Below are 26,009 nucleotides of genomic sequence, written 5' to 3' on the forward strand. Positions count from 1 at the left end.
TTTATTTTTCTGTTATTAGAAAGTTCTAGATTCTGGCATTTCCTATTTCCGTCCGGACAGAGGATTAATCTATCTATATCTATATCTATATATATATATATATATATATATATATATATATATATATATATATATATATATATATAAAAGAAAGTCGTGTTAGTTAAACTATTTATAACTCAAGAACGGCTGAATTGATTTGACTGAAAATTGGTGGGCAGGTAGCTTAGAACCAGGAAACGGACATAGGATCATTTTTACCCCGTTTTCTATTTTTTTTTATTCCGCGCGGACGGAGTCGCGGGTAAAAGCTAGTCTATATATATAAAAGAAAGTCGTGTTAGTGACACTTATAACTCAAGAACGGCTGAATCGATTTGACTGAAAATTGGTGGGCAGGTAGCTTAGAACCAGGAAACGGACATAGGATAATTTTACCCCGTTTTCTATTTTTTATTCCGCGCGGACGGAGTCGCGGGTAAAAGCTAGTATTCTATAGATTGTAGTGAGACAATGTTGATTTAAAAAATAATATGTTAGTTAATATAGAGCTTGATAAATGTAACAAGTGTAAAAAGGCGTGAGGTAGAGCAGGCGACATCAGTTGTAATCCCATAAGCCCTTCCCACAGGGAGACACGACAAGTATGGAATTAGATCTGTGCGGATAACGGCCGGTCCGTTGATCCTCGCCGTATGGGGCGCGGCAACGGTAAGTCGTGTCACTTGGAAAAAACTGTCAACGTGTGTCATGATGGACTCATTTCCAACTGGATTTTCTATAGAAAAACAAATGGCACGCGACAATAATGAAAGATGTAGTTATATTTATTTCATCTTAAATTAATGGTTTAAAAACTTATTTGTACACAAAACATACCACAGCTGTAATTATTTAGTCAGGGTTCAAATGTCGTTTTGGTTTTCGAGATCAAGGACCTGTATTGAAAAAGTTTACCAATATTTTGTTTAGATATGTTTACGAAAACACAAATTTCTTCAGTCTAGTTCTTTAAACGTATGAATAATAGGAAAACCTCATAATGATGAGAGTATCGTTCAATACGTCTGACAACAGATAAACCTCTGCCAGTCAGGATTGACTTCAATGCCCTTAAATTGGATTGATTTATTACATTGTTCATAAATCGTCTTCAAAAGTGAATACAATTTTGAATGGAGTACATTCAATCTAATCTAATCCGTAATCCATTGTGATACGGTTGGATTCCGTTTAGATGTAAACGCTGATTTTGAAGAATCTGTTTCATGTTAAGTCAAGCGATGAAACTTTGTTATTATCAAGATTGTAGTAATTAAAATCAAAGCACTTGAAGAATGTTGTATAGCTTATTGGATGGATCATTTGCAGTACTTACAAACTTGAAAAGAATACAAGATAAATACGTTAACTTCTACTGCATCTAACTCGTCTAACATTGACCTTATAATTAGCGCTTGCGATACTTTTTGCACGCTATAAAAAAGCTATACATTAATTACTATCAATGTATATAGGCATTTAACATATAATATAACGACGAGACATCCATTATCTATAATGAAAGGATTTATAAAAGTAAAGTAAAAAGAAATGGGAGCGATTTAATCGATGTATCGAATGGTTGCAATATCAACTCACTAGCGATCTCAGGCGGACCATAAAAACGGTGCAAGCCCATATTCGGGCGTGGCTAATGAGCTTAATAGGCTGACTGCAGACTCCTCGCTCCCACGGGATCTCAAACGGATCTGTTTTTACTCAATAACCTCCATTTTAGATGCTGCCTATCCTGACATACGCTATAAATAAGCCTGTTTGTTTATTACTAGGCGTGTGCCATGAGTTTTGTATTTTATATTTTTTATTATAAAAATGATTTATGGGTAATGGAATTTCTGTTTAGACTTGTCCAGTCTTGTAATTAACACAGACAATATAACCTGACCATGCAGTGTAATCTGAAGTTCTTTTCATTTAAGATCCCATTTAGAAAACCAAACATTTTAAAATAGTTTACTTTGAACACCATTGTTACTGAAAAGCAATTTGCTTTCGACATGTTATTCAAACAGTATATCGTGTTTTAAATACTCAAGATCTGACTGGACTTTATAAAAAGTAACATAGCTCTTGCTGCGTTGTTATAAAGCGTATAATCGGATATCAAGTATCGTTAAATACTTCTGACCTACAGTACTTAAACATAACATTGAACCCCCTAAGTATCGGCAGTAAACACTTCCTTAATGCATTTTTTCACACGAAGGTAGGACGGATAGAACAGTACTGCTATTGGTTAAACGTACAACGTTCAGATAGAACAGTACGGATACTGTACTTTACTGCTCTGCGTCATGATCCTGCCCTCGTGTATAAAAATCGTAAGTTTGAAATAAGTGGCTATGTTTACGTTGTACACCGCTTCCTCCATTTGAGTGTGTTTGAGGTGTTCGCCTACTGTTTTAACATTTTGTTTACTTGTCCTGCCCATTGTAACCAAATCTGTTAGAATTTATAGATTTTCCTTATTATTTAACAATGAGTTAAGTTCAACACTTTAATATGTAGAAAAACACGCAAATTAATAATTAATAAATCCTTCTCTGCAAAGGAAATATGTAAAAAGTTTTACGACGTGTTCCATTTTAAATGCGCCATTTTTTGTATCAGAATTTTTCTATATAAATTTGATTAGTAATTTACTATCCTAAGGTAAACACTGGCTGACTAAATGCTGCAGATATTACCCATAGCATTGTTAGAAAATCAATTAAATATCCTTAAAAAAACCTCCTTGCTACCTGAGTGTAGTGCAAGGATCAGTTCCGCTTTAAAAAGCTGCGCGTTTCATGAGCTATTTTTGGTCAATGTTTAAAAAATCTTGACATGTTCGTTGCTCTACCGATGATAGACTCCGGTAAGAAGGTAAAAAGAAGCGTTGAAAGATTTGTTTTTAATTAAAATCAAGCAAGTGTCGACTAGTTTTACTAATATTGTCTTATTAGCTTCTGTCGTTTTGCGGCTGTGGCAGCACCTTGAGTAGTTCCATTTTTTTTGCTTTAAAAAGTTAGTCAAATAAATGTATTTAAAATAATCTGAAAAGAGAGTCTCGGTGAGTGTGAACACGTTGGTCAGGTGCGAGTAGACCGCGACTGCGTGTGGTCCGCGACCGCAAACTGTCCCGCGTCACGCGAACTGGACGCGACTGGTCTTTGACCCGAGTTCCCAGTCGCCTGTGACTCTCGTGTTCTCTTATACACCTCGTCATATATTTACATGTTGTGTTTTTTCGATTTGTTGCTAAGAGGCACACAGTAATGTTTAAAAAATCCAAACGTTTTTGTTTCTTTTATCTAGTCTAGACGCTCCTTAACACCACTATAACATACCGAGAGAAACATCGCCTAATAACCAGACGATGGTTCTTTAAACCAGAAAGGCGCAATTATAATAACATTATTTTTAACTTCTTTAAATGTCTATAAATATGCCAGAGTTAAAAGTAATGAAGAGTTTTCAACGAATTAATCGCATTCAAGTAGGTATATGGCGCCATTTAGACGTAAAACATCACAGACATAGAAAATAATGATAACTTATCATGTTGTTCTTTGAGAAGTATTAATAATTGTTTTCCACTCGATTTTAAGTGTTTATTTATAAATCTGATTCACTGTTGAATGATTCTTTGGAGGGACTCTACCTAGAACATTAATTTTGCATTTAGAAATCAACTTCTATAGCCTAGTTATACCACATAGTACATTATAAAGGCGACATATAATAAAAAAAACAAACCTTATTTTTTTAATAAACCGTACAACTGTTATAAGTACGTGGAAAAAGATAAATTTAGACAATTCTTGAAAACTTCTGTCGTGATTCGGGAAAATGGAACATCTGTTGTTTATAAAATGCAATTTTTATTTCTGTATCATCAAGTACGTAATAAAACGAATTTTTAATTCTAATAAAACAATTTATTGTTAACGTATGTCTCAATAAAAGTAATAGACTTTGTACCGACAACACTTTATGTCATAACTGTACATCAATGTGCTTGCATTGTACGAACATTTCATAGTCCAGTGTTTAGAGACGAGGACTTTGATTTCCTACCCATTTCAAATAAATGTTATTTAACACTCACAGTGCAATTAAATCGAAAACGTGTTGTAGCAACATACGTAGTCTTAAATTATAACTGTCACAATGTATTGTACGATATTCGATTTTGATTTTAAATGGGAAGAAGATTTAATTCTTTGAGAGTACAGTCGCATGCAAGAGCACGCATGGTGACCACGGCCACACGAAAGATCGTGATTCATTTAGCACTTGAGGCGAGATATCGCGTTGCTTATGCTCAGCCCACGCCGCCGCGGTGTTCAACGTGTTTAACATTGTCACGCTGGAAATAAAGAAGTAAAAAAACAAGTAAATTAATTATCACGCGATCTGAGTTTCACCGTTTTAATGCACGTGAGATTGTTGAACTTTGTAACCGTAGGTTAACACTCCTGTAAAATCTATTAAAGCGTATTTTACTCTCTTTTTTTTCAAATAGGATTTGGAAGAGGACTATTTAATTTTGTACAGTTTTAACGGCAGTGGAAACTTACGGTAAGCTTAATGAACTCGGTACTCTTAATTACCTTCAGAATACATAAATGTCACATAAGAGAGGAAGTAATTCAAGACGACTTTTAACGAAGTGTAACATCAGCTCTTAAATTATTAGAAAATGAAAGCACGGTCAAAAAACATGTAAAACTGTTTCTATCACCTTTAAGGGTATTCTTAGTGATGATTTTTACTTTTAAATCCAATTGCTTACATTTATGACATGGCAACGGTTTATACGCTCTGATAATAACCTCAAAACATTTCTATTCAACGATGCTATTGCCATTTTATGTTCCCACAATGTAGAGAACCGTTGACGTGTCTGTTGGTAAGGGCCACGCATTTGCATACGACGCTCGTTCTGACCTGTACCGTCTTCATCTCGGCAAATATATAACCCAGCTCATACCAAACACGTTACACTCGAAATATATTTAATTACGGAAGTCTTAGTGTTTTTATTTTATTAGAATCCATTCACTTATTTATACATTTTGGCACATTTAATCTTACTTCTTACTTATATTAAACTAGCTTTACCCGCGACTCCGTCCGCGCGGAATGAAAAATAGAAAACGGGGTAAAAATTATCCTATGTCCGTTTCCTGGTTCTAAGCTACCTGCCCACCAATTTTCAGTCAAATCGATTCAGCCGTTCTTGAGTTATAAATAGTGTAACTAACACGACTTTCTATATAGATAGATTAATGTATTATTATTAAATATTATAAAGTAAACTTATCAATGCGCATTGTGTAGGTGAGTGTACATTTCCATCTTGTCTGACATAAAACGTCATTATTACGACTATCATTACTTTAAACTGTGTCATTAATTTAATCTAATAAAGTAATCGTCGAATACAAACATATAACAAATGTCTACACGACTGTACCTGGTATATTTGTCACATGCAAATCACGTACTCTGCCCGTTTGTAATTTGCCTAACCTTAAATAAGCTTTATAAATCGCCCAAAGATTACTTTGTTAATATTCAATGATTACAGATATACAATATAAATTGCCTAAATACAAACGGGCGGAGTACACGATTTGCGGGTAACATGTTCAAGTTCAATGTGCACCTCTCGAGAGGCTGGGCCGTTAACTATCTGCTTTATTGACGTCGATAGACGAAGGGCAGCACACAAGCGATCATATTGATGAGTTATCAGCCAGTCTGAACGGGCCTTTATCGCTCGCTCTAGCATCTGGCACTTTACTGCGCCTGCACATATCGTCGCTGCAACTTATACTGAACGCCTGGGAATTTATAATGCTTGAATGCTGATTATTGTTTTGTAATACATCACAAAGGAATCCATTTACGATTGAAGTGGTTACTATAGACTAGTAATAGAACTACCTATAATTTAGTGTTTTTAACGTAACGTAAAACTTTGTGTTTTAACGGTATCAGTGAACGTCTGTTGAAATAACAAACTAGTGTTACGAAATAATGATTTATTCTTGGTCTTTGATCGTCTGCCTTTTGTCGTTGGTCCGTTCTTTTAAGGTCTTAATTTATTACGCTCATAAACACCGCCGAGGAACACGACTGTGTCTACATTCGCCGGGTTCACATTTTGAGGTTAAAATTGATTTTAGGCGTAGGAAAGGGGAATTTAACTGATAAAATGCAAATGCTTACATTACCTCTTGTATGAGCTCGTACATTTACAGTCAACGAATTAAATTTGCTTACCACTTAGGATCGAATTCATATTACCATTTTACCATTACATACTGCAAATTTAAACCATAAGGGTTAGTTCACACAGACCGAGGCGGAGTCCAAAGCAGATTTTTTATGCAAATAAAATTGTGCTTTATACGATTGACAAGCATTAATTTGTTACGCTCTTAAAAATACATGCAAAGTTAAAATATATCTTGTTTCAATCAAATAAAAGTTTATATTAATTGTAATGAAAATGTGCTATCCGGAGTCTGTCTGAACGGGTCAAAAGAGCTATAATTTAGCATATATCATGTAAGTAGCTCTGAAAAGTTTTCAACCGAACGTAAGTGTCAAAAGACATTTCACCGGGTAGGAAATAAACGTCCCTAACTGAACATCGTAGAATTTACCACGGCTTATTGACAATCACATTATCCCATAACATGTCCACATTATACAGCTGTGTTAGAGATATGTCCACTACGAGACTTATATCTGTAACCTTTCACCTGTCTGCATAGATTTACTGTGGGTTTTTGAAACCAAAATCTCTGTCTTGTCATCCCTGTCATTATCTTTAACTAAACAGAGACAACAATGTGTTTTAAATGGATATTTTGGTCTTAGAAACCTACGATAAGCCTTTATTATCGTAAATTAGAACGATTTTGTTTGAACTGTGATGCAATAATGCACTCTTAACGCTTTTGTTTGGCAGCTCGACTGCAATTGTTTTGATTAGGGATTCCCAAAGTGGTCGTATATTGAACTTAAAGCATTGCTAATTCTCACTCTGTCTTCTATTGACCTAAGTCAGAATTAATAATAATAATAATAATTGATCTTAAAATGAGGTATTTTGGCCATTGGGGTCTGAGGTAACAGTTCATTTTGGAAAAGGGGGTCACTTGTCCAAAATAGTTTGGGGATCCCTGGTATTGATGTTCGGCTCTATTTGTTATTAAAGTGGAATATGAAGTATTTGAAAGTCATTTGCCTATCACCTGTAAATGACGTGTGCAGGTTTAATTTCTATACAGTTGTAAGCAATGCAAAAATGTTGTCTTTCATACAAACATTAACATACAGATGATAATTATGTTTACTAAAGTTTGTATGTACACATAAAGCCATTCATATTAAAAGTTCCATGTAATAAATACGGCGTTACAAGATTTCTTAATTAACGCGTTGCCATGACAACGCCGGTAATAAGTAACTCTATCTTAAGAGGTGTCAAAATCTTAATAACATAGCGATAACTTGATACAAAGTTCAAGACATAAAATACACACCTTAGTAGTTAACACCTTATTTTTATCTTAAAAAATGGTTGTTTTATATTGTAATTCTTTTTGATATATGTATAAAAGGGAAACTTGAATGATAAAAGGGTTTCGATTCATAAAATATTAGACCAAACTATACCAGAAAATAACGGCCAATGGGAGCAAAATTTACAAGAAAGGATTTCACGAAGCTAAATTACAAGTGGTAGTTACGCCTTGCACAAAATAGGCTTAGGATAAAAACGATATTTATTTTTGTAGCGTTTTCTGCCTACAATGATTAATGTTTGTCAGCTCATGCAATCTATTAATAATATTTAAATATATCACCAGGTCGCGCCGTACTAGACCGACTTAGCAGCACCACATTAACTGAGGTGTCAGCGGAGAGCTCAGGCGGCGCAGATGTCGCAAGCAGAGGCGGGCTGCTGCCGGCACCGCTCGACGCCGCAGCGTACTCTGTAGTCGCCGCTAATGCCACCTGCGGGGACAACGGACCCGAGGACTACTGCCGGGACACACCGGGAAAGTAAGTCGCAACGACAATGTGATAGAGACGATAAATGTCACATACAAGCCTACGACCACTCAAATAAGTGTTCAAAAATATTGTAATATAAGTTATGATATTTAACTCTTTAATAAAAAATGATCTGCTAATAATTGCAGTACGTACTCTTTCTGTGTTATTTTTCAACGTTCTCTTTTAGTTTTATTCTATTGAAAATTGCTTCTCATTATGTTATCAGACGAGGCTTGGTGTGCGACGTCTGCGAGGGTGTGGATGGGTCATCAGCGCGACGGCATCCGGCGGCGCTCGCGTTAGACGGAGACCCCACCACATGGTGGCAGAGCCCCACGCACGCTGGCGGTCAGGAGTTCAGCCATGTCGAGCTCGTTGCCACATTGCCTGCTGTAATAATTACTTTACATTTGTTTAAACATACATAAAATCTGGTAGGTACCTTTTGAAGTAACGTAACAGAGACAAGAACAGAGAGAGAGAGAAAATGACTTTGGTTCAAAGCAACAATTTTATTAATTAGCTCTTAACATGCATGATTTTGTCTACATTAATTTATCATATCATATTTCAACAAACACGATTTATGGACATAATTACTTCAACTAATATAAATTATACATCTCCACAGATGATGAAAACAATTTCGTTCCCACAATATATTTTATTCACCATTGACATATAGTGATTACGGTTTAATAAGATGAATTCTTTACTTTTCAGATCGTATAATAAATTGCTAATAGAAATGGTTATAAAATGCATTAACAATAATAATTAAAATTCACATTTCGCTTGTTAAAGGTTAAGCTAACCTTTCCTCTCACTTTTGCGATAGACCTCCCAGGCGAAATGCTTATAGATTAAAATTTTAGAGCTGAGAGACAGCTTTGTAATTTATAGCTTCCAATAGTAAGTAGTAGTAATTAAAATTTTGCATTGATTATGCGTTTTCACCTCCTTGTTAGGTACGAGTATGGTATGTAGGCTACCGCGATGATAGAGGTGTCTTTCATAAATAAATACAGCCCTAACATTGATTCTGTGCTTTGAATATTAATTTTAAAAGTTTCAAGAAGACGTAACCGTTTATTTAATGTTGTGCTAACTGCTAAACGATGATTTACGAAACAATATCATTATCCAAAACAATTATTTATAACTTAATGTAATCTTAAAATTAAAGCTTAATCCATAATGCAACGATCTTTGCTGTAGTTGGTTTATAAATTGACAACTAAATGTTGGTACTGTTTAAGGTTTGTATGACAGTATCACTGAAGTTTATGCGCCCTGGGACTAACATTATCGTTTTAGTGACACTCAACAGATATGCTTCGTGAAATAATAATATTAACGTAGAGATAAATAACACTAGACAGACTCAGTATATTAATTTGTACTCGAACGAAGCGAAACTAAAATAAATAATACAGTGACAGCTATTCATAAATGGCGTCTGAAAAATTACTATAAATTTGCAAAGATTAACTTGAATCGTCACATGCTTACCTCTTTAAATGATAAGATGTCTTTCCTTTAATCAGTTATTCACCTCTTAACATCTCAAACAGAAGAAAATGTCTTCAACCCAACCGCAGATAGACGCAATCGGTGTATAAAGAGATAGTCTATGTTTCTTTGATTTAATTACAAATGTACAGATCTAATGCAGACGCCGATTCCTCTTTAAAATATGACGAGATATACAGAATATTACGAGATTTAGACCATTGTTCTCTAGGTAAGATCACGTAGAGCCTGGCGCCTTGTCTTGGCAGAGCTCGGTAATACATTGCAGTGTACGCGGGGAGCTATTAGGCGGATAGCACAGGTCAAGCGGTATTGACTCCCTTTATCTTACTCATAAATCGAAAACAGCCGTAGCGCTTGCGCCGACTAGCGTGACCATGCTTTATGTACTGAATAGTAGGACATTTTAATTTGTAACATTTTAGTTTGAATTTTGAACTGTTGTTAATATTATACTGAATCTTTTATTTATTAATTGAAATTTATTCTATGATGTTGTATTTTTCTTAACAAAATATTTAGTTAATGATAGAAATGTTACAATACTAAGTACAAAGAAAACAAAGTCAGATATATTTAGTAGTATATTAATTGTCTAAAGATATACTTATGTTTACTTAAAAAAGTGAACTATAATTTGTCTTATCCATGTACTCATTATGGTTACAATAAGTTATTTTTCTTGTGGTACAATGGTCGCCGCACGAAATAACAAAACGACGATTCAAGATAAGATATGATCGAATCCGATATTTTATTTAACAAAGTACGCTGAGAATGTTTAAGAAAAAATATGATAAAAGTATGAAAAAGTAGCTCGACCACTTAACCGTGTCGATAAGGGGCAAGGGATGTTCAATAAATTAGGACGCATGCACGACCACCCGTCACTGCGGAATGGCCTGCGCGCCGCGCCAGCTCTATTCATAAATTATCCCTATGTCTGTTCAGGCGTCGCGTGACTAGGATAAAATTGTTTAATGAATACACTGGACTTTGTTAAACCATGTAAACTAGCCACATATTCGAAAAATTACGAAGGACCAAAAGAAACAAACAGACGAATTGAAAAACACCTCCTTTTTGAAGTCGGTTAAAAAAACAAGTACATAATACTCGTTCATCTGCTTCCTATTTTAAAAGTACCAGTCTTGTTTTATTTAAGTCACATATCTTTCACGTGAACCTACATTAGGGCAGACTAATTTCCAATTTAACTACATTTACAGGGTGTTTCTCATTGGGCCGATCGGCTAACCTATAAATCGGTCCAATACAAATTTATCTGCCCTTTCTTCTATGAATTCGAAACTGAAACACCCAATTTGAAGAGTAGTTTGCTGTTTATGACGTAAATAACGTTTATATTTGTCCAATACCTATTGACAGATGGGCAGCATTTAATATTTGGTCTGACTGAAAGACCGGTCCTCAATGACTTTAGAACTCAAAAACAACATTTAGTTTTTGTATAACCCACAAGTTTAAAAACGACAAAGTACATAATGGCCTACAAGAGCAGCAATAAATAAAACACTTCAAATTGCCACAAAACTCAATGAATTCTGAATCGTTGTGTAACAATAGAGTCGCTTGTGGGTCGGGTGGGGCGAACAATGGGGGCAAATAGCCGCGTATCGGGATAATGGGCTCTCGATACTGATCTACGTTACATCGTCAGCGGACGCCGTAATCGGCCGTGGGGCGCTACGTGAATCATCGTTGTACGGTGACCATACAGATCTTTAATTTTCAGGATACTATTAAATATTGCTTAGGATGACACACAATTTTGAATTCAGTTAGATTAAGAGAAACATTTAAACATTTTAAAAACATAAAATACTTAAGCTGTACTGAATTACCATGACTTCTCAAAATAGTTTTATGTCGGTAAAACCTAACACACTCATGTTACAACATATTACGCCGTAAGTTACAGATTTATGACGTGATACTTATCTCTGCTGCGGATTCCTTCGCCAATGCTATATCAATCATCGTCCACTTTCCGCCTTCCAACAGCCGCGAAACTTGATCGCTACGAAAAACAACTGCAAATGCCGACGCGTGAAAGTTTAAAGAGTACAATCGCGTGCTACATGTCTCAGTTATTTAAATTATCGCACTTGCCCTGGACTCGTTCGCGTCGTAAAGCATTTCATAAATGTGACAGTGTATCATCAAGAACAAAAGTGCATTAATAGCATTATTAAAATGTATGTAATTCGCAGTATGCAAGAATAATACTATTGTTAGCTAAAAATTACACAAATAGTTTGTTGCTTTAACATGAAAAAAAAATGTACATGGAAACATTTTTTTCACAATTCATTGAAAAATAAAAGCAGTTGCTTTTATTTTTCTTGAATTTATTTAAAAATAATAAATTATATTATAAAACAATTACTACAGTGAATGTACTTCCGTTTATTTTATCCGGCATAGTTTTAACAAGAGTGGTATCGTAAAGGTTACCTGGGATGGTCACTTATCGTGATAATGAATGGCGGTCGGTCCGGCGTGGTGGTGGAAACTGTCACCGTTGCGACAAATTAACAAAGAATTTGTCGCATGCTCTGTTCTGTGCATACGCTCATGGTTGAATGCTCTAATAAACGAGCAGTGATCGAGGCGTAAAATTGGTAATTACGATGCTTCCGTAGGTACTAGCGATAAACTAATTTTGTATCGAAATTAAGCGAAATCGAAGGATGACTTTGGCGTTTTGGTTTGGTATTTGGCATTTTTATTTTATATTACAAAAGTAACGTAGTTATTAATTACGATTTTGTATAGTTTTTGTTAGTTTAGTATGAGAGGTGCGGAAGGTCGTTGGGAGGAGGCGCGGTTTTATCTGATCAATTCCAGATAAGGTGATGATGGATGGTGTCTCCGGCGCCAGGTCTCATCATCCTATTCCTCTTTAATATATAGTTATATTTATTAATACGTACTTCTTTAAATTTTATTAAGATATATGATTCAATTTTTACCATAACTTTTCATAGGCGAATTAATAATGCAGGAACTATTATGATTCTTTCTTGTTTTAATAATCTCAGTAAGTCTGAGATTAATACATTTTTTTGTATTCATTGAAAGATTTTCGTACGCAACTTTAATAATTTATCAACAACTAGCGACCCGCCCCGGCTTCGCACGGGTGCAATGCAAAATATACCTACTACAGAATGTCCTTATACACAACGTTCACAGCGTTCACATTAGAAACCTTTAAATTTATCAGTGTTTCTCTACTATATTATGCATTTATTATACATACAAACCTTCCTTAAGAATCACTCTATCTATTAAAAAAAACCGCGTCAAAATCCGTTGCGTAGTTTTAAAGATCTAAGCATACATACGGACATACAGCGAAAGCGACTTTGTTTTATACTATGTATTGATGATATTATCAAGTTCCGAATTGTTGCTTTCTACAAAGGATTTCAAATCTTACAACTCAAAACAACGTTCGAACTCTCGACCATCAGAAATACGATCTCGCAATGTCCAATCTTGTAATCCGTTTCTATAGTAATTACATTCATAATATCCGGATGGTAACGTATGTTTATAACTTAATCCAATTTCCGCTGGGAGGCTATTAAAGCTTAATTGGATCAATACATTTTATTTGAAATCTATTTTATATTAATCGGAAATTCGAAATTTACAATAAAACCGGTGGTTGGTAAGTTTTTATAAAATGTATTTTCTTTACAACGTTACCTTAAAAACAAGATAGTGTTCTCGGAATACACTTATCTTTTATCAATAATAGTCGATCATTAAATGTACATTACTTTAAATTTTTATTTGATATTATATTTGTTTAAGGATTAACGAACACTACAGACATATACTCAGTAGTCACACAGTTAAAAAAACTCATTTTTTTAAAGACAGATAAAGATGTGCTAGTGACTAAGGGCTCTCTTATTGATCATCACGATGTTTGCTCCAGTGCAGCCCTTATCAAGTACACTCCTATAACTTTGACCAAACCATCAGTTTATCCTGCAGGAGTAGTTTATATACTTGTATACTAAACATCCATTACTTTATTACTTTCAGGTGACATAGATCGTGGTTTAATTTTTTAATAACAATATTTAATGTAAAATTAATTTATCAGAATGACGTCGATGATAAGATAACAGAGAGCGCATAAAAATTCCAAAGTTGTCAGAACAGGTTCAAATACGATCTGCTTAGTTATAAAAGAAAGTATTTTTATAAGGCACGACTAGTGTTTGCTAAAGATTGCTCTAGAGATCTAAAACAACAGTATTCGTTCTATACACAGTAGTTAAAATAAACTTCAGATCGATCTTAATTGATAATTTTTGATGACTGGATGTTTGATTATCATTTTCAAGTTTCATTCTTAAGGTTCCGTCTCTACACTAGAAATTGTAAATGGTCATAAAAACAAAAAAAAAAATTATTCAGTTTTGTTTAAAAATTAAATTTTAATTTAAATCAGTCCCTTAAAGTAATACTATTCTAAATTTTACTATTTACAATATATGAAAAAAATCACGAAAAAAAAAAACATGATGTGCATAAAAATAACTATTTAAAAATTACATTATTAATTTGTACGCCATTCGAGAGACTTCGATTGACACATGAGTAGGTAATGTAAGATTATTTTTTATCTTGAAATTTTGGAAATTCGACAAGTATTATCCGAGCAGAAATATACAATCAAACATATGATAGTAACATATGCCTTCAACTGATAAGAAATTTTACAACCAATGGATAATATTATCGAAGATTTGCCTTTAAATATAACAACATCTTATTAATATTTAAATATAAACTCTTTGAAGTGTGTTTTTAAGGTTGGTTTCCTTAGTTTTTTCAACCGAAAGATTGAAAGAGTAAGAACAGTGTTCTTGTACAAACTTATAGGCAATGAAAGCGAACGGTTAAATGTTTTTAACATTAATAAGTATGTAAACATTCTATTTATACGAACACAGTTTATTTATAAAAGCATATAAACTTTACAAGTGCAATAAATGATCTTAAACAAAGCGAGGCATATTGAAGATAAAGCATCGAGTAGAATGTGTATAATTAGTTTGTTTATTGTTCATAGATTTCACACAAATGCTTCTGGAGTCATCCCGCACTATTTAGCCGCGGTGACTTCTCGGCCATAGGTTAGAAATTAAAAAATCTATGAAAAGTCTGTCAGTAAGGTCTATCACGAAACATACCAACACATAACTTCTCTATCAAGTAATTATAGCATAATCATATTCATTTATTACCTTATTATCTATATAATACATTTTATAAAATAAAAAATAGTATACCACCGGCTGCGGAATCCCATGACTCAAGCAACCAGTGTTGAGGGCAACAGACAGGAACCTCCTAACTATGCGCGCGGTTCCTAAAATAACTGCCTTTTGTATCAGGCCCTTAATCCAACTGTTTAGCGAGAGCTTCTTAAGATGTTGGTCAAAGATCTTCGCTATCAGTCCATTCACCGATACGACTATCGGAATAATGGTAGTCGATTTAATATAATTATAAATTATTATCATTATAATCTATGTATGTATTAGATATTTTCTTGAAATTGATTTAATTAACCTTATCTATTAAAAAATTGTATACAATCGAATATGGAACAGTCTTGATATCAATAACAATAAGTTAGGCTTTTTTTTTAATATATCATAAGGTGGCAAACGAGCAAGCGGTCACCTGAGTCCGCCTAAACAGCGAAGCGACCGCTGCCCATAGACATCCGCAATTGCAGATGCCTTGCCTATCTTTAATCGACAGAGGAAGGGACGCACAGAAAGACGATATATCTTCTTTCCTCCGTCAAATCCACTCCACCTTCCCATCCTTTCCTTTTAAGAAAAGGGTGGGAAGGGAACGTGGACTAAAATTAGGCTGCGTGTCAGACGCAATGTCCGACTGACAGACCATTGCGAATGACAGATAGGTGTGGCTCCATTTTACTGCATTTTCCATATCTGACAAACGCAAAAAAAAAGCACAATTCTCACCATTCACATTGAACTGCAGCTATTGGTTGGAGCTGTCGTTAGCCGAATTGTAAAGCTAATAAAAAAGGTTTTTATGAACATAATCTTTTTTTAACAGCGGTTGATCGTGCTCCGGTATGATTCTATTTTAAGGTAGATTAAGTCCTCAATCGAGTGCTAGATTAGTACTGAATAATCCGGGAATGTTGTCGGTTTCACCTTTCTTCAGCGCAACTGTCAATGCAAGCCCGATGACAGCGCCCGTCAGGACGGCAACTGCGATCGCCATTACCCTCTGCGCGAATGTCCATTTTGAACAAGTCCAGTATTGCTCCCGGATCACACTGAAAGAAGTACGTCGAGACATGCTTAGTTCTCCTAAAGTATTCTTCATATAATTTATACTTAACACATACAAAATATGCTTATTGTAATTGTTAAAACTAATGTGACCTTAACCAAAAAAAGAATTGTTTTATGAGTCTTTTTTTAAAAAGACAGTTGAACAGTCTTCTATAAAATTCTACAAAGAGCAATCTACCAGTGTTGTGATATTTGGTTTATTAACGCCTTTTTATTTAAAATATAACGTAATTGTAAAATTTCATTGAAGCTTATCCATTTAATCTGTCATCGGCTGGCGTTTGATCGATATAATGTTGGCACTCCTGTAGCCTTGCCTATCTTATCGGCTTGCAAACAAATCAATGGAAACAAAAAAATATGGCCGCTAACAGAAATCCGAACTGTTTCTTTTAAATCAAGCATCTATCACCTCGCAAACTAACACCTCATACACTTCTTAAAAGAATATTAAATGATATGCAAGTTGCGGAAACATCTTAAAACAATTTAACATCAATAATTCATTTGTATTTCATATTTTATATCAGCTTAGGTAAAACAAACTAACACACAGAGAAATTAAACGTAGTCACGTGCCTACCAAAATGCTTAAGTCTACTATGAGTAAAGATTAACCAAGCTTTATTCAACCACGCTGATATACACAGAGTATTACACGGTATAGAACATTTAACAAACATTATTAAACACTGCAATAGTAAAACATATATTTTTATTAATTTTAAAGTAACCCACCTGGTAGGCGGTTCGGCACCACGTACATCATTAATACTACTGACACTGCCCACGTAAGCAGAATTCACATAAACAAAGTCACTGCCCCTTGACACTTTGGGGGTTCCCTTTTTCTCGTAACGTGTAGAGTCTTGCGATTGTCCTATGACATGAACCCTCACATCTTGTAGACTCGTCTCCGGGTTGGTGATCGAAGTTTTTGACATATTGATATATGACTCACTGTCTCACATGACAACGGGTACGGTATCCGTACACGTATGAAGTGTGACTGAAAACTAGTTATATTGAGCGGCTCTAATCGTTATCAGTGAGATAACGACGTAGGCTTCCGATATGTACGGTGGGATAAATGGGTCGTTTTTGTTTTATTTTTAAATATAGCCGTTGTTTATGTATTATAACCTAAGACAAGGAAAATAAAGATTGCATTTAGTACAAATTTTACGAAATATCAGGTGAATTAATTAAATTATTTTTACTCCATCCATAAAAAAACGAAATACTCCATCGATAAAGACAGTTAAATTCAGAAGTTAACATGACTCTATCTGTACGAGAACTATTTTGTGCTAAACAATGTACAATAGAAAGCTGCTACATAGCTTAATTGTTTGTTTCAATATGCTCCGGCAGCTTACGTAAAAAATATTTCTGACTTTGAACTTAGACTAAATTAAGTCGTTTATTAAAAAGTCCATAGTTACTGAATAGCTTTTATATTTAGTTATTACTTAGAGACGAATGTTAGAGTTCTGCATTTCACTTTTATCAAATTTTTTATTTTATTCATGACTCTATAACAATCAATAGATAAAATCAAAGATAAACTTTTTTTTATGTTGTCGTTTGGGTTATGACACGGTACTGAGTCATCCTGATAACGATGACTAATGCAATTTGATAGTAATAAACTTTCATATACAATTTCACATGCTATTTAAATAATGCAACATAAATAACAACCGTTTAGTCGAGTATCGTAATAGCTTCTAATATTCTACGCGACATGTCACAAACTTTATGTTGAAATCGTAACACGAACTTTCAAATGCACAGACGACAAAACGTCGAAATACGCAGAAAGACGCTGATAGAATGTCCGAATCTGTGCCGAGATAACAAGGTCGGAGGAATGGGAAAAACTGGAGGCAGCCGCGTGCCTCGCGCGCCCGCGCCGCTGCCTCATTAGTGGGCCCATAAAAGGCGCTCCTGTGGCTCCCTCTGTCTCGTAAACGAAACATAAGTGGACATCTTCCCTTAATTAACATAATATTTCATTTTTAATAATCTGTTAACTTTTAAATGTTCAATTGACTTGACATATACAAACTCGTTAACGAAACTCATTTATGTTGTAAACGCTTATCTTTTCCGACGTATCTTCAAGATGAATTTTTAACTTTATTAATATTAACTGTAATCTGATTTGTGATTAATATTTAATCAAGGAGCAAAGTTCTACAGTATAGTGATACTATAGAACTTTTAGTACGTACGTACGTACGTATATAGTATATTGAATTTGTTGTTACAACTAATTCAATTATCAGCTATTTACACTTTCCTTATTCAATAAGAATCTTATCAGCAATAAATAAAAAACATATAAATTTACTTAATACGAGACCAAAAATTACTCACCAAGTTTTTCTATGATATTATTTGCCGGCATATGCTATAAGGAAGGTAGAATCGCGTGTGCTGAGGAGAACTTTAATTATGAATGTGGACGGGTACAACGGTAGAGGTAGGCATAAAAAAAAGAGGGATGGATTGCGTAAAATACCTATATTTTGGGTAAATACTAAACTGAAAAATATACATATAGCATTGAACTTTAATATCAGAGTTATCATGTCGTATGTGTCGATTGAAACTCAACAAAAGTTTCGAAAGACCGATTAGTTCCGATCTTTCGTTGTTCCCACAGTGCACAGACGCTGTACGCAGCGCCGCCACTCAGCTTAATAGTGATAATAGGAAGCACACGAAGTACAGCTCTAGTGATGTACATTACATAACGTCGGTGGCACATTTGTCAAACGCTTGACCGGACCGAATCGAAATCAATACGACTTTTTTGCGACGTTGTTACTGTGAAAGAAAACATCGTGGTGCAATCACACATTGGCGAAGAAATTCAAAGATATATGTGAAGTTGTGTAACCTGCAGTGGGTCAGTGTGGTTGGTCAGCCTAGTCACTCTGAGTTGGTTAGGGACCAATATGAGCTGAAAATACTTTATTCAATTGGTCATCTTATACGTAAACAACGAAACTTTGGGTAACGTTGAAAATATAAGCTTTAGCAATAACAATGAATAAATAAGCGTGTGAGCTCGTCAAGTACAAGTTTTCATGAATGTTTCCATTTGAATATGATATATTAATTAAAATGTTTTAATGTGTACGTGTAAGTGTACGTTTTATTGGAATCCATTCCTTCAGTACTAAAATCATTATAATAATAGTTCTGAGAAAAGGACCACAATATTTGTGATACGAGCACATCACTAGGCGGATGTTAGATGCAATGCAGTGTGTAGTGCGGCGCTATTTGCCGACGCATCTGCTGCAGTCATTAAAGCAACAGATCTAGTAGCTGTCATCACACACTGACACAAAACATCTCACTTAGAGCATGCCACATACAGGAACTTTGGAGGTCATTTAAACTTTCATGCCTTTTGAAGTTTAGTTTGTAGAACTTTTAAACTGCTTTAAATATTTTAAATATATTAATTAGAGTATAATATTTTAACTCCACTCTTTTAATAATGCCTCGAACGACTTTGTTTATTTACCTTCGGATGTTCGGATGTTTTTCGATGAAATAAGTGTTTATAAATCGTATTTAAAACGAAAACAAGAAACAAATGAAATGTCTTTTTGTCTATTTTATAAAGACGTATAGTATATTTTAAACGTTGAATATTCTTTTGAATTTAAATTTTTGTTTTATTGCTGAACAGTAAAATCGCCCACACACACAGTTTTGATTTTATCATCCATTGTTTGCCAACTTTGATAGACTTTGTTACCATATATTGCTGGTAGTAAGTGTACTTACTTTACTTATTCAGATACTATTTTTGAGGTAAACAGAATTTATACGAAGTACGCGGTCTTGACGATTATTTTAATTTGTTATTTACTAAATTATAATTAAATTTCTAATTTCAGAAAATGGAGCTCTTACACGTCATTGTAAAGTCCGGACCATCGCCGAGACCGTTAGCCTGGTCTTTAGAGATTTCACCATCAGAAGAGGGCGACGAATGGCACATGGTGCGGGCGTTTGGAGACCGGGAGCACTGCAAGAGACTGTGGGATTTGAGACCAGAGCGAAGGAGAAGAAAGGCCAGAGGGGTTAAGAGGATGAGCAGGTCGGAGAAACCAACATGCTCTACGCAGTTCGCCAGTCCAAGACCACTGGAAAACGGAGAAGTATGGGACAGTAGCGGTTTTAGAACTTGTTTCAGATGTACTCTTCAAAATTTAGTGCACTTTATGAATAACTAATTCAAACAGTTCGACGATTTCCCGAACTCCTATCATGATTGTATCTAACGTCGTTATCTCATATATTTTCCCAGTAAGGGCCTAAGTTAAAGTGAACCATCTTTATTCATCGTTTCAAATATTAATAATTATTTCGAGACCAAAAAGTTGTTGATAGTGATAAAACTAAATATTCACATTTTTGCTAATTTCTTTTGACAGGCGCTGAATATCGCCTCTATCATAATTTCTAGTAATATGTATTTGATATGTATAGTACTTGATATGTATTTGATTAACAGTTAATTAAAAAATTAACGTCCTCTATAATTTTGTTCTCTCGTGTCAACAGATGCACGTGGGCATAGGCGAGGGCGTGGCGGCACGACGCGTGCGCCTATCGCTTCGAGCCGCGCACGCCGGGCCCGCGCGCCAGCAGTACTACACGGTGCGCGAGCTCACCCTGGCCGCGCGTTGCCTCTGCCACGGACACGCCGACCACTGCAATGTCGATACTGAGGTAACTAAATACTCTCTTCGAAAGAGGGTGCCAATCGCAATTGCTACATTTGTTGCTTTTATATCAAGATTTGTCCTTCAGGGTGCGCAGTGCGTGTGCTCACACGGTGCGTGCGGCGTACACTGCGAACGGTGCTGCGCGGGCGGTGCGTGGCGGCCTAGCGTGTCGTGCGACATGCTCGTCGAGCCCGCAGCCACTGACTGCTCGTGCGGCCAGCGCGGCAACTGTTCCTACGATGATACCGGAGCTATACTCTGCGTTAATTGCACGGTTAACGTTTAAAATGACTTTTTTAACATGTGAAATTAAAATGAAAAATGTTATATAACCTAACTCCTTGTATCTAACCTACCGCTTTGTTCAGGACAACCGCGCTGGGCCGCTGTGTGACCGCTGCTTGGAGGGCTACTACAGCGCGTTGCCCGACGGGCCCTGCGTGCCCTGCGAGTGCGACCCGGAGGGCTCCGACGGTAACATATGGATATTTTGTTTATTTTTTTTACTAGTATTAATATATTCCTAACCAAATTATCCTAAGAATTTTCACTACATTTCCCAATCTCGTTGTACGTCTCGATGGTACAGCTATTGCCCCCTTTATTATAAAAAGTGTGCACCATTTTTCGATCACATATCCACATTACATCAAGTATTACGTTTTCTTCCAGGGTCTTGCAAGTGGGACAAAAAGCAGCACCATGCGGTGTGCAAGTGTCGTCTGGGGTACAGGGGCGCACAGTGCGACTCCTGCGTAGATCCCGAGGCCACCTTTCCCGGTTGTGTGACGGAGGTGACCACGCCCGCCTGCAAGTGCGACCCCAGGGGCATCGTCGACTCCACTCGGATCTGTGACGAAGTTTGCAACTGCAAAGTAAGTATTTTTATAGGTAATTGATGAATAGTCTTCTGTAAGCTCACGCACACTTTACCGCTTGAGCGGGTTAACTTAATAGATATCATTGTTGCTAAATCTTTAGTTCATAATTCTTGTCTGTTACTTGTTTATTACGTTTTCCAGGCGAACGTGATAGGTGAGAGGTGCGACACGTGTGCGCCGGGGCACTATGGGCTGAGCGCGGCGCTGTCGGCCGGCTGCCGTCCCTGCTACTGCTCGCACGTCGCCGACACCTGCGGTGCCGACAGGGAACCTGGCCGGGACGTAAGCCCACTCCTTAAATAAAAAATCTTAATATAAAAACATTTGGAGTTGAAAAAAATCAGTTCTTTGGATAGCCACATGACCTAAATATGTTTGTCAATTAATTAAATTTAATAAACGTCTTTTATGTTTTTGAGGAAAGATGGTGCTGCCCCTGGGAGACGCTTGGCTCATCAGTGACCTGGATGCTAAAGAAACATACGAACCCTCAGTCGACGAACAGGGGAAGCCATTTCTTATTACTTATGAAGTAAGTAACGGATTTGTGAGACACATTCTTGCAACTGCCAAATCGTTTATACAATAATTTTTACTTTCAATTTCTACTTTCAGATAGAAGGTTGGGAGAATTACTATTGGCTGACGAATACGTTCAACGGCGAGCAACTTTCAACTTATGGCGGAGATATCAGGGCTACTATATTCTGGGGCGTGGCGCGCGGAGACACCGGGGGAAGCCCTACAACGGGCCCCGATGTCATACTTGTCTCTGCAGGTAATCCACTGTTATGAATTTGAAAAAGGAATTGAAGAAGATTTCGACATTGTTCTGATAGAGATAGAGTATTTAATGATGTCAGTTTGTACTTACAAATTTTAAACTTTCAGATGGCACTAGACTAACGTACAGCAACAGCAGCCACGAGGAGCCGGGCCGGCTGGACCTTGCAGCGGCGCTGACGGAGGGTAGCTGGCGCTCGGAGTTGGGCGACACGGCCGAGCGCGCCGACCTCCTCGATGTGCTCAGCGACGTGCATGCTCTTATGATCCGAGCACACTTCCACAACGACCAGGACGAGGTGAGCTCGCAGCAGGCATAGTGTAGTACGGTATTTCATCTGAATTTGGTCTTTTGATATTATTTACCACGATAACAGTATCATATTTTGCAATGTTTTTCTTGGTGTGGTAGATCCGTCTGGAGGGTGTAGAAGTGCGTGGTGCGGCGAGTGGGGTGCGCGAGCGATGTGCGTGCCCGCCGGGCTACGCCGGCGCTCACTGCGAACTCTGCACGTGGACGCACGCACGACTCCGGCGCGCACCCGGTTCCCGCCCCGCCTTCGAGTGCGTGCCCTGCCCGTGCAACGGACACGCCGGGTGTCGCACTGGTAAGCACAACAGAAAAATGATGCTGCTAAAAATTTCATATTGTAGTTACATCGGAAATTATGATTTTTTTCGTTTAAAGTGGATGGACCTTGCGGACAGTGCCAGCATAACACTACAGGACTGCATTGTGAGCGATGTTTGCCTGGACACTACGGCAACCCTGTTCAGGTATGAATCAATCGTTATTATACGTAATTCAAGAAATCTCTATCTTGAAATAGATATTAAAGAAACAATTGATATAATTGAATGTAACAGGGCGCGTGCAAACCGTGCGCGTGTCCGCTGTACCTGCCCTCCAACAACTTCAGCCCCAACTGCGCACTGGCGTCCGCCGAAGGCGACGACTTTGTATGCACGCAATGCCCTGATGGATATACTGGAGACCATTGTGAACTGTGAGTGTTAACATATGTACATAAGTATGTAAGTTTATAATGTTCACGTGCAGTTATAACATGCTACAATATTATTAGTTGCGACGTGGGATACTGGGGCTCGCCGACGACGCCGGGCGGGACGTGCCGCGCGTGCGAGTGCGGTGGAGCGCCGTGCCGCGCTGACACCGGTCGCTGCCTCGTATGCCCGCCGCACACGGAGGGCGCGCGCTGCGATCAGTGTCAGGTGAGTTTTTACATGAAGTTAAGTAACTCAAAGAACAAGAATTCTAAAAACAAAGTGTACATAATTCACCTCAAACTTACGTAATATCAACAATAGTCCTTATAACATTGTGTTGTCATAGGAAGGCTACTGGTTTGGCGGTGAAGGAGAGCAGTGCGTACCGTGCGCGTGCGGGCGCGGCGCACTATCAGCCGCGTGCGATGTGCGTACCGGCCGCTGCGCATGCGCGCCTGGTTGGACGGGACGTGCCTGCGATGAGTGCGCCCATATGCACGGCGGTAAGATTCATGCATCAAGCTTCCTAACGTTTGTGAACGTCTACAAATAAGTAATATATATCCCTTTGTACGTCAGATATTGTGGCGGGTTGCCCGGCGTGCCGCTGTGGACTGGCAGCGCTGTCGGCGGCTTGCGAGCCTCACTCCGGGGAGTGCGCGTGCGCGGCAGGCGCCGCACCACCACACTGTGACACCTGCCTGCCCGCGCACTACGCGCTCAGCGAGACCGGCTGCCTCGGTGAGTCAACTGCATGTCTCATTTTATCACAGGTTTCTTGATACACTTTTTTTTCAGATATAATTCTTTAAACTTTTCTTAAGACGTACGTACCAGCAAAAAATTAATTATAGTACCAAAACTTGATTAAAAATTCTAGACTGCACGTCACTTTAATTGGTTTAAGAAACTAATACGATTTCTAAAAACTATGCTTATCCTTCAGAAAAGTTCACAGGAACGTTCGAATTACATACTAGTAGTAATATCTTTCTTTCCCCACTTTATATATATCACACATCACCCACGGCTGTGAGGGAATTCCATGAGGTACTCTCGATCTTGCAATTTACGTAATATGCGGGATAGCTGGGCTGTGTACGAGCCTGCCGATTGCGGACCCACCTCGTTGTGCCGCCCGGGGACCTACGTTATTACTTACCTTATATCGTTTTGTTTGTTTAACATTACCTCATAGGTGTTTGGACGTAACACAAAACAGTAATAATTCTTTGCATAATAATTATTTGTATATCTTTACTTAAGTAGAAGAGGTTTAACTAGCTTACATCTAGATCACCTTGTGGTTTAATTTTAAACTCTTTCATATTTAGTATATAAAAATTACGTATACAGATAATGTTCCATGACGAAGACTACTTGAAACTATTGTGTTGTGTCGACATCAAATATGTATTTTTATAAGTTTGTGTCATCGTGAGTGACAGTGCAACGTGAGTTATGACGTCAGGTGCGGGTTTGTTTAGCGTCGGCAATGCAGCTCGATGGCGGGCAATTTGTTGAAATTGCGGCAAATTATATTGCGTCCGCCGCGCCACTCCGCCGCCAGTCAGCTGCGTAAATCATTGAATTTGCATTCGACTTGATGTGCATCGCTATTCGCTGTTAACTCTACACTGCTTCTATTTCCAGATTGTACTTAAAACAAGCCCTATTTAGAACTAAAGCTATTCGTATCAACATGTTTTGTACTGTTGAACGCATAGTTTTAAAAAGAAGTATGAGGAACGTTTCTGATGTATATTTGGTCTAATTATTTTAAGCTGCAGGAACGTTTATTTGTAGTCTATAGAAACAATAAACGATGGCGGAACCAAGTAATGAAAACTGAACTTTTACAAAACAATAAATTCAAATAAAATATTCTGCATTAATAGCGTAACATAATCACGCTGCGGTGGGTAGTCCCATGCCATCAGACAAGATCTACGACATGCAAGTGTTGACAGACTGATGTATACACTTCCACGAAATCGCGTTCACAAAAAGTTGTGCAAAACTTTACTATTATTTCGATAGCTTAACTTACCAGGAGATGACGTCACGACCTGTCAGACTTTTATATGGATATAGACAAGCTATTACTATAAAAACACCCCTATTAAAATATTTTTCACTCTCATATAGTTTCATGAGTTCCCTCTAACCTTAAGATTTCTGAACTTCAGATGCAATATAGTTTCTTTAAAAAGCACTCCATAAATCCTATATTTTAATATTCACTTTTGCTGAATTGATTTATTTAGTATCCACACAACATAAGTACGAAACTTTAAATACATTCGTATACAGGTCAGTGTAATATTTTCCAGAAGCACGTACAGTACGGTGTCGTGATTTAAAAATAAACAGTACAGTGCAGCGGGGCAGTCTGTCCTCATTGATCGGCTTAATGTTATTAGCAATTGCTTCATACTGTAACACGAATAACTTTGTATAGAACTCTCTTGTCTATTTCTAGGTAGGAGATTGTATATGCTCGGTATTTTTCAGTCGCAATTTCGTAGTATTTA

At 37.0% G+C, this 26,009-nt stretch overlaps 2 protein-coding genes across 2 annotated transcripts in view; one reads left to right on the top strand and one right to left on the bottom strand.

Annotated features, from left to right (window-relative positions):
• LOC106712746 (laminin subunit alpha-1) overlaps positions 1 to 26,009 on the top strand; it is a 97,509-nt gene that overhangs the window by 15,359 nt on the left and 56,141 nt on the right. The window contains exons 2-18 of the mRNA XM_045679803.1: positions 7,935 to 8,130; positions 8,351 to 8,516; positions 19,970 to 20,233; positions 20,640 to 20,807; positions 20,889 to 21,077; positions 21,172 to 21,277; positions 21,476 to 21,678; positions 21,826 to 21,966; positions 22,109 to 22,216; positions 22,300 to 22,462; positions 22,576 to 22,766; positions 22,880 to 23,075; positions 23,156 to 23,244; positions 23,335 to 23,474; positions 23,553 to 23,700; positions 23,822 to 23,978; positions 24,055 to 24,216. Of these exons, the coding sequence (XP_045535759.1) occupies positions 7,935 to 8,130; positions 8,351 to 8,516; positions 19,970 to 20,233; positions 20,640 to 20,807; positions 20,889 to 21,077; positions 21,172 to 21,277; positions 21,476 to 21,678; positions 21,826 to 21,966; positions 22,109 to 22,216; positions 22,300 to 22,462; positions 22,576 to 22,766; positions 22,880 to 23,075; positions 23,156 to 23,244; positions 23,335 to 23,474; positions 23,553 to 23,700; positions 23,822 to 23,978; positions 24,055 to 24,216 (2,787 nt within the window). The remainder of the gene's footprint in view (positions 1 to 7,934; positions 8,131 to 8,350; positions 8,517 to 19,969; positions 20,234 to 20,639; positions 20,808 to 20,888; positions 21,078 to 21,171; positions 21,278 to 21,475; positions 21,679 to 21,825; positions 21,967 to 22,108; positions 22,217 to 22,299; positions 22,463 to 22,575; positions 22,767 to 22,879; positions 23,076 to 23,155; positions 23,245 to 23,334; positions 23,475 to 23,552; positions 23,701 to 23,821; positions 23,979 to 24,054; positions 24,217 to 26,009) is intronic.
• LOC106712747 lies at positions 15,528 to 17,061 on the bottom strand. The gene is made up of 2 exons (XM_045679273.1): positions 16,785 to 17,061; positions 15,528 to 16,027 (listed from the first exon to the last, which is right to left on the bottom strand). Exons 1-2 carry the CDS (start codon positions 16,988 to 16,990, stop codon positions 15,850 to 15,852), a joined length of 384 nt encoding a protein of 127 aa, XP_045535229.1. The 5' UTR covers positions 16,991 to 17,061; the 3' UTR covers positions 15,528 to 15,849.

This window comes from Papilio machaon, chromosome 1 (assembly GCF_912999745.1).
Source record: "Papilio machaon chromosome 1, ilPapMach1.1, whole genome shotgun sequence".
In the NCBI taxonomy this organism is placed as follows: domain Eukaryota; kingdom Metazoa; phylum Arthropoda; class Insecta; order Lepidoptera; family Papilionidae; genus Papilio; species Papilio machaon.